Genomic DNA, 11846 nt, shown 5'->3' on the forward strand with positions numbered 1-11846 from the left:
ATTCTCCTCTACGCCAACACACGTGGGAATCTTCCTTGTGTCTTTCAAGAAGGTCTGGTGAGTGGTCACACAAGGACTGGTCCATCCATAGATACAGTATAAACACTACGTCTCATCCACCCTATGAGCCAACGGAACGAAACGTGAGCGCGGGGCGGCCATCTTGGGACAGGGCTGCTCGATCACTCATAACATTACAGTCAACGTAGCGCGGGCTTTAAAAAAATCAATTGCTCAAATCTCCCAAATTCTCAACCGATTTTTATTTTTGTTGTTAGATATGACACAAGAGAAAACTATTCAGCGTTTAAAAAATAATAATAATAGATTTAAAAATTCAGTCTGAATCATAGCTACTTTAATAAATAAGGTTTGTAATGAACCAATTCGTTTTTAAATCAAAAATTCAGCGAGTTATGAGTATTTAAGTGAGTAAATCACCCAACTGGTAAAATGGTAAAAAAAAAAAAAAAAAGAACAGATCAAGCATCACATTTCTTTTCTTACAAAGCTTGGTTTTAATGTTAAATCTCTTCTGCATCAGTACACAATATCCATTAAACACCAGACTAATTGGGTGGTGGTTTTTCATGTAAAAGTGGTATAAGTCTTTATTAGAATATGACAAAGAAAGCAATAATCAAGAATTTTAAGCATATGTAAAATGTAAAAAGCGATATAAAAATGACATAATATCTAACATGTAAAACTTGTCAATAAATATGTTGGTCACTTGACAAAAGACACTCACAATGTGTATTTTTTTTTTTTCAGTCGAGATCCTTCCAGACAACTACACACAACACACACACACACACACAACACAATACTATACAACCCTGAGTTAAATAATGAGTCTAATAATTCAAATCTAAACAACTGTAGTGGGAGGGAAAAATGCAAGGAATGGAGAAAAATAGCAAATAGATATCATCTATTCTAGACTGTGGTCAAGACTCGATGTGAGTGCCTAATCTTCAAACCTGCTCATCTCTCAGTAGGTCTTGTGTTAGTGTTCGAGTTTGCTGTCGACATGCACCACATGTGTACAGTGTTTGCTCATGTTGGGTCATTTACTGGGCCATCATTTATGAGCTTAGTTCATTTTTCACATGATATATAGAATTTGTCCGTTTATAGATTCGGTCGGACACGTGGATATTTTTAACCTTGAAGAATATTTGAATCAAAAACACCAATTGTTGAATACATTACTTCTGCTATTTATCACAGGAAATGTACAGGCGACACGCATATGAAATTAACATCATCAAATTGTATCCTAGCAACTACAAAATTGAAAGCTATTTCGCAACAACAGCACACGCTTTAGCTGATGATAACAATGCTCAGTTTAGCTTGACTCTGCCGGGGAGGGATTCATTTACAAAATGTTTTCAATTGTTGTAAAATTGCAGGGTTGTTGAACTGAACTGCATCGCCCATTTCAAAGAGCTAGATAAGTGCTGAAGTAGAAACTCCTCATTGGTACACCCACGCCTGGACTGGCACAAAAAAATCAGCCCTGGCATTTTGACTTAGGCCCACCGGCCCAGCCCGACTCGTGCCTAACATGTAATTCTGCCACTAAGGTTTATTGATTATAATTCAGTTTGCTAACTGTAGTCGAAATGGATTAATGGACTGGTTCTTCTAAATTATGGGCCAGTGTCTTGTGGTAAAATGTAGGAAAATAATCATTAAAAAACACTGCATCAGCCCCAAAAGAAGCCGGCCCACTGGGCATCTGCCCTTTATTCCAGATGCCCAGTCCAGCCCAGCTGTTTCTATGCTTTTTCAGGAACTTCCTGAAATGCCAGTTGGAGCCAAGCCATGTAGAATCGAAAATAAGTGCTTTGACGCCATTTTGGAGCCAACAAACTGAACTGAGGGGAGGAGCAAATTTCAGCCTAGGGGTCGTCGCTGCATGTATGCTTGCACGTTGAGGGCATTTATGTTTTGGAATAATCAAATCATTTTTAGAACTATTATTAAAGGTACTATTGTCAAATGAGTTTGAAATAATACAAACCCAATTCCTAAAAAGTTGGCACACTACAAATTGTGAATAAAAACTGAATGCAATTATGTGGAAGTGCCAAATTTGATTATTTTACCAATGTTTTCTGGAAGTCTTGCTGAGCCCTTTCTGTGATTTCCCTTACAGTAAGCATTCCTGTTTGCGGTGCAAGGACGTTTAAGGGCCCGAAGATCATGTGGATTTTTCGGCCTTGACCCTTACACACACAGATTGTTCCAGATTCTCTGAATCTTTGGGTGATGTTATGCACTGTAGATGATGGTTACTTCAACCTTTTTGCAATTTTTTCGCTGGTAAACACCTTTGCGTAACTCATATTCCACAAATGTAATATTAATCAGGATTTCATGTTTAGACCAATGAGGTCACAAATAACATATTATTGTCAATACATTTTTAAGGTTGAATTCCCCTTTAAACTGTTTATAGTAGGGATTATAATTTTAACTATCAATACTTTTTGGTGGGTGATTTTTTTTTTTACATGCCTGTAACTGACACATAGTTTCTAATTGCTTGTATTAACAGTTTAAACAGTGGGGGATGACTGTTTACATCTTAAACGAATACCTCCCTGACAGTGTTAAATACAATTTAGCATCTTTGTAGAGGCAGAACTGTTGATCAAGCTCCTGTTTTGGATTTCATTCAAGATGTGTGCCGTAGGAAGTGGCCACTGATTATGTATCGTGATATCGTCCCGGGCATCAGGTGTGTCTCTTCATATGCAGAGCCAGGTGGTCAGAACGGGAGAATGCCCTCTGACAGAGCACACATTCGTAAGGTTTTTGGCCCGTGTGCTTGCGGTAGTGACGCGTCAGCTCATCAGAGCGGGCGAACTTCCAGCTGCAGCCTTCCCATGAACAACAGTATGGCTTTTCCCCTGCAAAAGTACCAAACATGGTATAATAGTCGAGAAAGTGACGGTAAAGTGTTCCGTGATAGAGCCATTGGACTTACCAGTGTGTGTGCGGAGGTGAGCCTTGAGGTGCGAGCTCTTGGTGTAGGTTTTGCTGCAGCCTGGGTATTCGCAGCTGTGGCTAGCGGGTTTCTTTTTCCCAGTCGACTTTCGCCCGCGCTTCCCCTCCGCCCCACCAGGAGGCATCTGCGGCCCAACCATCTGTTGCTGTACGGCCAAACGACCCGTGGCTTGGCTGTGGGTGTAGTCGCAGAAAATGCTAGCACTGTGGGTAAAGTGAGAGGGGTAGTTGTAGTGTCGAGGGTCAGAGGTCGCGGCTTGGAGTGGGATGAACCTGCCCTCAGGGAAAGCCACCAAAGAAGCATGCTGTGGGAGGTAATATGAATTGAATTCCCATGACGTGACCTCGCCATGGCTCCCTGTGCTGTGTCTTTCTTGGGAGAAGCCAAACTGCTCTACTTGATTGGCAGTTGTCGTTCGACATGCCGGGTCATTATAACCTTGGTGGTACACTTGTGGCTGGAATGTTGCAACCGGGGACATAAACTCGGCCATGAGACTGCAGTCCATCTGCTCCTGACCCATATGGTCATTCGCCATGCCTGCCTTGTGGTACACTTGGTCTTGGTTCAGGTGCTGATGGCAGCTCTCGTTACTGCAGGCCAGGGAAGGGCTGAGGTCCGGTGAGGGGCTGCTCCACTCAGACAGCAGTAGCTCGATGTCCCAGGAAGCCTGGCTGTCATCATCCAGAAGCTCCTCGCTCGTTTGCTGGGAGAGATGCAGCTGCTCGGGGTCGGTAGGTGGCGAGCCGTCTTCACAGTTCCACTCCTATGATGGTTTGGCACATTGAGAAGCAAATTTAAAAAGCACTTTTGAAATAGTTAAATATGTAATACTGGGATCGAGTATTTTTTAACTCACTAAAAGCAGAGTTAAATTAACACTGTAGGAGTAGACAAGTAACTCTGAGTTTGTTTGACTCTTGAAATGTTAGTCCCGACTGGAATTAGATCTGAGCCATCCAGCTGCAAATTGATAATACACGATCATGATGATCAAAACACACACACACAAAAAACACTATCAAATCGACTCTTGAAAAACACTTACTCTTGAGACCATTCGACTCTGAAAATGTTAAAATGACACTTTTGCAGTTGAAATCAACTCCCAAAAATGTAATGTGGCCCTATTTAGGGCTTAAGGATGGACCACTAATTCAAATTTGAAAAGATGTCTATTCAACAATATGCGACTAACTCATGCATAATACCATCAAAGTACATTGTAATGGAAGCAAGTATGTACAAAATGCTAAATTGCGGTTCAATGCATGTAAAAAAATAAATAAATAAATGTGGTGAGCCAAAATGAGGCTTCCCAAGTTCCCACCCACCCACCTTTGTCCAGCTAAAAAATAACTTAATTAAAGAGTAAAAAAAAAAAAGTGATGTAATTTTGGGAAGCATGGTGGAAAAGTGGATAACAAGTCTGCCTCACAGTTGTGAAGTTGTGTAAAGTAAAAAGTATTTTTACCGGATGTTCCCTCCTATGTCAATTTGAAAGATATTAGCTAATGGAGCAAAAATGGGTATACATCGGCCAGTTGACTGACTTGCTATCGAGTTCAAACTATCTTCTGTTGTGGCGGTGCGCATTGCCCTCATATTTACTGGTTGTTCAAATCTGACCAATTGCACGTCATGTGTTCACATGTCGTAGAGCCAATCACAAGCTGGGATGTACGGGACCGTGCAGAAGGCTTCATATTATTGGCGGAGCCAGGATACATTGTCGGCCGCTTTTTATTCCAGGTCTTCAGGTTTTCATGCATTTAAAGACAAAAGTAACAACCTTGTTTTGAAAATGCATCAAGTAAAAAGTACAGAAACTCATGTTAAAATGTAACGGAATAAAAGTAAAAAGTAGGCTAAGTACTCAGGAAAGTACAAAGTACTGAAAAAAAAACTACTCAAGTAAAGTATTTGTACTTCATTACTTCCCGTCTCTGCTTTTGGAACAAAATTTGAACGTAACCTCACTAAACCTCACCCCCTACGAGTCTCTGGCTAGTCGCGCCTTTCACTAATGTGAGCGCGATTAACTAAATACTGTAGCAACGCTAGCAATAGGCTACTACGCTAGCATGAGCACTGCAAACAAGGCAACGTTAGCCACAGCTGCTACGTTTGTTTCATGAGTCCTGACATATTTATAGTCATCTTATTATACCAATAAAAAAGCTTCTTCTTTTGTTCTCTCGCAAAATTCAAAATGTGGTGCGCAGGTGTCAAATCCAGATCTAGAAAAAAAAACTGCCACAGTTTGGCTTTAGGCACAGGTGCTTCTTTTCAACAGCTCGTTTACCTGCCGGTTGAGTAGAAGCACCTGTGATTAAAGCCAAACTGTGGCAGGGTTTTAATTTTCTGAACCTGGATTTGACACCTCTGAAGCAGTAATAAACTTTGCGGACAAGCATAAACGTTGTGACTTAGGTTTTTTTTTTTTTTTTTTAAATAGCCTAAGCTAACAGATCAGTTCTAGACTGCACGGGTGTGCTGGTGACCAACTATGAATGTGCCTGCTCGCTAGATAGTGAGTTCAGATGTGACGATTAACAATGAATCATTTTCAGTTGTTGTTCTCTGAGAAAATTGATAACATTTCAATTGAAAGACAAACTGGACTTATATAATATATAAGTTATTAATATACGGTTAATGTGCTCATTGGTGTACATTTTAACTCTTGAGAAGTCCTTGCCGCATTAAAATCTAAATTAATTTTTTTTTTTTAAAAAGCCTGCTTTGCTGGTCAGTATTTGAAATTCAACATTATACTATGCGTTCTCTTTTCTAGACTTTCATGGCATTAGGTCATTTACGTGTCTATAGCAAGTGAAGTCCAAACAATACTTACTTTCATGTCAGGCAGGTTTGAGAAGGAGCTGAAGGAAGGCAGCACAGCCTGGGTGGCAGCCATGAAGAACTTGGATAAGTAGTCAGCACTAGTCAGGTTTTGTTTTCTGTATTTTTTTTTGTTTTTTGTAATGCCTTAATATCCTCGTGGCCCTCGGCTAAAAGTCACTCACTCACAAGCTCCCCAAGCTGCTCGTGGCAGTTACAGTTCACGCAGTGACCTGAGAAACAGTTTGTTAAATTTGCACCATTCCTCTCTGCTATCTCTCCCTCCTCGTTCTTGTCTATCTCTGTCAGCTGGGACTCACACTTCAAATCTCTCTTTTTCATGTCGCTTCGGACCGTTAGGAGGTGGCGCGCTGCCTCAAGATTTGCAATCGTCAAATTACAAAAAAAAAAAAAACATTGAATTTTGCATCTACCTGTTCTGCCGCCTAATCGTGAATTCAAAGCAGTTGCAGTCAAATTATTCAAGTTATGACTTTATTTTGGTACTAGCCGCAAATGACTTGCACAAATACTGTCAAAACATACTTATGAATAACTGGGCTTAACTGGATGAACTTGATTAATTTACTAAAATCATAATTACAGTCTACTTTTTATTTCAAGAGCAAAAGTTGTCCAAAGACTCAATTTCCCTCACATCTAAATATGTCAGACCAACTCCATATTTTTCTTTTACACTTCCTGTAGTATTGTCGTCCCAAGAATCAGCAAAGAAGACAAACACTTTTTTTTCAACTTTATCGCAATCTACGGAACAAACATGGCTTTGCATGTGTCAAAACAACATGAAAAAGACGAACACGAGAGAAGTGACAATGGCGGGTGATTCAAGTACGACACCGCTTGTTGAATGTGGGAATAAAGAAGCAAAATATTTCGCTGCAAAAGCAAAAGCAAGCTAAGTAGGCTGCGCAAAACGAACTACGACACGGCTATCCGCCATTGTTGTTGACAGACTGACGGTTCGCACGCAGTCACGCGAGAATTGGCGCATACGTCATCAATCTGCGACAATGCGTCGTCATCGAGCTGCGACCATTACGTCATCGCTGGAAGAGTGTCCTGCATATGGCGTCCAGACGGACGCGTACGGGGCGCGTTTTGAAATCTTTCCACTCTGGAGCCCGGTTGCAAAAGTGATCGGTTTCAAGCTCCGAAACCGCGCCGTCATGTGGATGAACGGCCGAAACGGTAAGAAACTTGTGAGGATACATTGAAACTGACTTTTGTGTGGACGGGCCTTAGTTTTTCACTTTTTGTCAATTGTTGTCACATCAATTGTCCTTGTCACATCTTGTTGCTGTTTGTTTTCTATTTTGAATTAAGTCTATTCTAGTATTCGAAACTTGAAATCTTGATTTTGGACTTTGTTGATTTTTTTTTTTTTAAATAACCCAAGCATTGTTTGCTTTTTCGATCTCTTTGATGTAAATCAACTTTTTTATTTTTTTATTTTTTTAGTGCCTTGCCACATCCATACGAAACGTAATAAAAGTAACCACAGTAAATATGAGTATATGGACAACTGGCCTTTGTGAATGAGCTTGTCACATTCTGTCTTTCTACAAAACAATTTTGAAGCCAGAGTAACGATGAGCTTTGAACAGAAACGACAGGACCACAACTTGGTGTTGACTATTTAATAAAACACAAAAGTTATACAAAACAGGTCACGTACTATGCTCATATTGATAGTATCTTCGTGCGTTGCTTCTATCATGGCTTCATCTGTACAACGTCCATCTCAATCCCAATCAATTACAGTACTATCGCTAATCACGTCTCCCCATAATAAATTGTTCCAATAAAGAAACATCTTTACTCATTTTCTCATTGTATTTTTTTAAACAAATAAAATCTAAAATAATGTACGAAATGCCGTAATCCTGATGTTTATTTTTAACTAAATTATGAAATATGAAAATATTCATTATACAATGTATGGACCATAGGCTACTACAAATTAACCGATATCTAATTGGCTCCTATAATAATAATAATAATATTAATAATAATAATAATGATGATGATGATGATGATGATGATAATGATAATAATAATAATGATAATGATAATGATAATGATAATGATAATGATAATGATAATAATAATAATAATAATAATAATACAACTTTGAACACACATACACGTAGGTCACGTAGCTTTGACTTCTGAGAAAATGTGTGTTCGATAGGTGATTATATTCTAGCTAGTTTTTATCTTCTGGCAGGCAGCTGCCCCTGCACAGATAATGCATGACCAGCCCATCGCTGATAATGACTCCCTCTCTTTCCCCCTGCAAGATAGATGATGACTGCACAGACATCATCTTCAGTATCCAAAAATTGCGCTTGACATCTTCATGCCAAGGAAAAAGAGAACATTCTTAAAGGTCTTGAAATCAAAGAGCTCTTTGTCAAACAAGTCTGCGATCATTTTGTGCTTTATTTTCTTATCTCCCAATCAACAACTTTTCGAGGGGATGAATAAAAGCCATATCATTTGGTCTCATAAAATAACTCAAAATGCTTGCCAAGACTGGGGTAAAACAGAGAAATGTGTTAACCTTCAAATTCCCCACGGATGCTACTAACTTATTAAAAACAAAAATATTATTCTGTGTAATTTGTGGATTTAATGTATTGTGGTGGCAACAACACAGTAGACTAGTAGTTACCTTAACTCACAGTTGTGAGTCTCGTTTCAAGTTCTCATGTGTGGAGATGCATCTTGGGCGTTCTCCCATTTCCTAAAAATGCATGTTATGTTAATTAAAGGCACCACAAGCATAAATGTGATAGTTGTTTGTCTATATGCACTGATTGACAGGTGACCAATCCAGGGTATACTCTGCGTCAGGCCCAAAGACAGCTTGGATACTATAAGCACCAGTTTACCCGTGACCCTGTCGAACGGGACAGAAAATTTATGATTTTTCAGTTCTACAGTCCAGTCTAGGTTTATATGTGTACAAATGCACATATATGTCAGGTATTATAAGGCGTTTTTGTTTTTTGTTTTTTTGTTGACAACCTTACATCATGGTCGCAATACATGCAATGCTTGACCTTCACATTTGTCGCCCTCTGGTGGCAGTTTCTGTTAATACTAGCTTGTTTCTGGCAGCCGCACTTTTTCCTTTTTCTTTTTCATCCTTTATGTTAATAGTCCGTGTTGTTTGATTCACAGATCCATTAACGTGCATATTTGAAGTGTGTGTGTGGGGGTGGGGGGGCAAGACAGATGTCTAACCTAAACATACGTGTTGATTCTTGTTGCTATGGATACCGAACGACAGCTCATCCACGGCACGGACGGCTGAACTGGGTAAATTACTGAAAACTATAATTTTATAATTACTCCCTGCGATTACGCGCGTGCGTGTGTTCAAAATGTGTCTTTTTTTTCCCCCCTCGCGCGAACCCATTCTTGTTAGCTTAGCATGGTTAATTCAGCGAACAGTACGCGCAAACTGTTATTTCCGACCATTTTAACCATTAACTTTAACTTCTGTATTAGCAGAGGCGATTAAAGTTCTCACACTTAGGTCAGGAGACGTAGCCTATTGATTAATGACTGAAATGACTGGTTTTTTATTTTATTTATTTTTTTAATTTATCATGAGGAAGAAATAGAAACCGGCGGTACCTGCTTTTTTTTTTTTTTTTTAACCAACGTGTTTGTTCACAAATGATAACAACTGAAAAAATACTCTTAGGTGTATGTATTTTTTTTTCCAGATTAGAAAAGTTTTTCTAATGTCTGTACTGAAGCATATGTGCTTTTTAGGCTGGCACAAGACATTTATTTTAGGAAGTCAACAACATCAAATAATTCTCTTAAATAAGGGCATGGCTGTGGTATATCTTGCTTCTCTAAGTCTGGTGCGTCTTTGTTGTTATTGCTCCCCGGTGCATGTTACTCCATGTCATAGGGGGTCACTGGTATATATATATATATATATATATATTTTTTTTTTTACATCAAATTTGTAAATAATAACAATAATAATAATGAGTCAATTAAAGAAAGAAAATATGTTTGTTTTCAAGGTGTATAGAAAAATAAGTAGCTAAGGGAAAATGAAGTCATCTATCTAATATCTCTGTCATCATAAAATCGCAGATTCATTGACTTCGAGCACAAGCTCATCGGTTTAATTTGGAGAAAAAACAACAACATTGAGTCCAGAAGTGGGACGCACAGATGGCAACGTCGTCACAGAGCAGAGTGACAGGAGGCCTGTGGAAGCACCCAAGAGCCAATCAGTACAGCAAGCAGACCTGGGACCTGCTGACATGTGAGATGCACAAAAGACACACAGCTATAGAAGTCAATACATATTTATGTAATTATATTTGTGGTGTCCCTACCCTATTTTTATTTATCCCATTCTGTGCACAGCAATGATGCAGGAGTTCACTCTCAGCAACCTCCAAAGAAAAAAGATCTGTGACTGCCTGAAGGGTACGTTTGAGAGCTTTAGGGAAGCCAACCGTATTTCTTTTAAGGATGGGCAATTTAAATGATGGAGGAGGGGCCCCCACATAGCCTACTTTGAACTGCACACTTCCTAACCATCCATTATGGCCAAGTCACTCACTCATAATTTTTAATTACTATGTTTGTGTTTTACGTTTATATTTGTGTTGAAATAGTTGAACAAGAATGTGATCCAGTCATTACCGATACATTTGACACTGTTACAGATCTCTCTTCTTGCATTAATGTTATATTGCTGCAGTAAAAGCCTAATATTCCACCCACAGATGGCTCCGCCTTGCCTCTGACAACCGAGCCTTCATCATCAGCTCCCTCTCTTCAGCCTAAAGCCAGTCAACGCTCCCAGAACCTTCTCCCAGTTCGGCCTCTGAGACGGAGTGCCGCTTCCTGTCTCTCTGGAAACAGCTACGTCCGAGAAAAGTTCTGTCCTGCTCCTGCAAGTATGTTATTTGAAGCCAAAAACAGAATCTACTGTATACAGTATAAAGCTACAATGAAAAACATCAGCAATTTTGGAGATGACCAATTCATTGTCACTTCCCCTCTCAAATTTTTTTTATTATTACTTTATGAGAGATTATAGGTTGTTTGATGGAAAAGGTTCTGAAATAATTTATCTTGTTCTCATTTTTCTATATCACAAAAAAACTGGCATTTGAAGAGATTATGTGACAACATGAAAACATGAAAGGGGGTCTGAATACTTCACACCATTTCATTTTTTGCAACTCCCCTGACTTGATCTAGGAGACTTAGAAAAAGAGAAGAGGAGGCTTCAAAACATCTTGGCAACTGGACAAGAACATGAAGATGCAGCCTCCCAAAATGTTGCTGCTCATCGGAAGCCTGAAGTGACAGAGGAGACGGACCGCTATCAGGAAGGTCAGGATGTATGCACATGGCGTTGGCACATACAGTATTTAGCAGTGGAAGATCATCCTGTTGCTTAAGTGTCATGAGTTGAAAAACACGAGAGGGTGGTGATTAGCGGACAGCTTGGAATGTGCTGTGTGTCTCGTCACTGAAGACACACCGAGTTGAGGTTCAGTAGGTAGACCTGTGGGTGGCGGCATTAAAAAAAAAAAGTGTTCTTTTGTAGTTCTGGATGACATTGAGGAACGACAACAATTCCTGGCTGATATGGCCTCGCTAGGGCAGGACAAGCAGTACATCCACATCATCAACACTGAGATATCACAGGTACAACATTCGGTGTAAATATGCTTACATTTAAACAATGTCATCAATGAATAAAAAGATGTCTCGATCAGTTTATACTCATTTCTGAACTGCATTGTAGAAAATCAGAGAACTGGAGAAGCTGGATGGCAAACATCCTAATCAGGAAGCGACGTGTGAGCTGAGTGGGGATCACAGATTGCAAGGACAAGCTCACAGTGGCCAAGTCGTTGCGTCTTGAAGTCACATTTCATTTTCAATAAATAAACAACAGTAA

The 11846-nt window shown here is 39.5% G+C and overlaps 2 protein-coding genes across 4 annotated transcripts; one reads left to right on the forward strand and one right to left on the reverse strand.

The window, feature by feature from the left end:
• Nucleotides 1-531: 531 nt before the first annotated feature.
• Nucleotides 532-6152, reverse strand: klf1 (Kruppel like factor 1 (erythroid)). Its single transcript, XM_086083139.1, has 3 exons — nt 5880-6152; nt 3002-3788; nt 532-2924 (listed from the first exon to the last, which is right to left on the reverse strand). Exons 1-3 carry the CDS (start codon nt 5940-5942, stop codon nt 2749-2751), a joined length of 1026 nt encoding a protein of 341 aa, XP_085939265.1. The 5' UTR covers nt 5943-6152; the 3' UTR covers nt 532-2748.
• Nucleotides 3199-11818, forward strand: c8h22orf23 (chromosome 8 C22orf23 homolog). 3 transcript variants are annotated; one of them, XM_086083142.1, is made up of 8 exons: nt 3199-3335; nt 3622-3756; nt 10013-10187; nt 10292-10354; nt 10657-10830; nt 11138-11272; nt 11490-11590; nt 11691-11818. In XM_086083142.1, the coding sequence occupies exons 3-8, from the start codon at nt 10094-10096 to the stop codon at nt 11808-11810; spliced, it is 687 nt and encodes a 228-aa protein (XP_085939268.1). In that variant the 5' UTR covers nt 3199-3335; nt 3622-3756; nt 10013-10093; the 3' UTR covers nt 11811-11818. The 3 variants fall into 3 exon arrangements, with proteins under 3 accessions (XP_085939268.1, XP_085939269.1, XP_085939266.1); XM_086083143.1 differs by lacking the exons at nt 3199-3335; nt 3622-3756 and adding an exon at nt 6958-7078; XM_086083140.1 differs by lacking the exons at nt 3199-3335; nt 3622-3756 and adding an exon at nt 9006-9214.
• Nucleotides 11819-11846: the final 28 nt, after the last annotated feature.

Source organism: Leptonotus elevatus, chromosome 8, assembly GCF_054856555.1.
Source record: "Leptonotus elevatus isolate MCC_2025b chromosome 8, RoL_Lele_1.0, whole genome shotgun sequence".
Taxonomy (NCBI): Eukaryota; Metazoa; Chordata; class Actinopteri; order Syngnathiformes; family Syngnathidae; genus Leptonotus; species Leptonotus elevatus.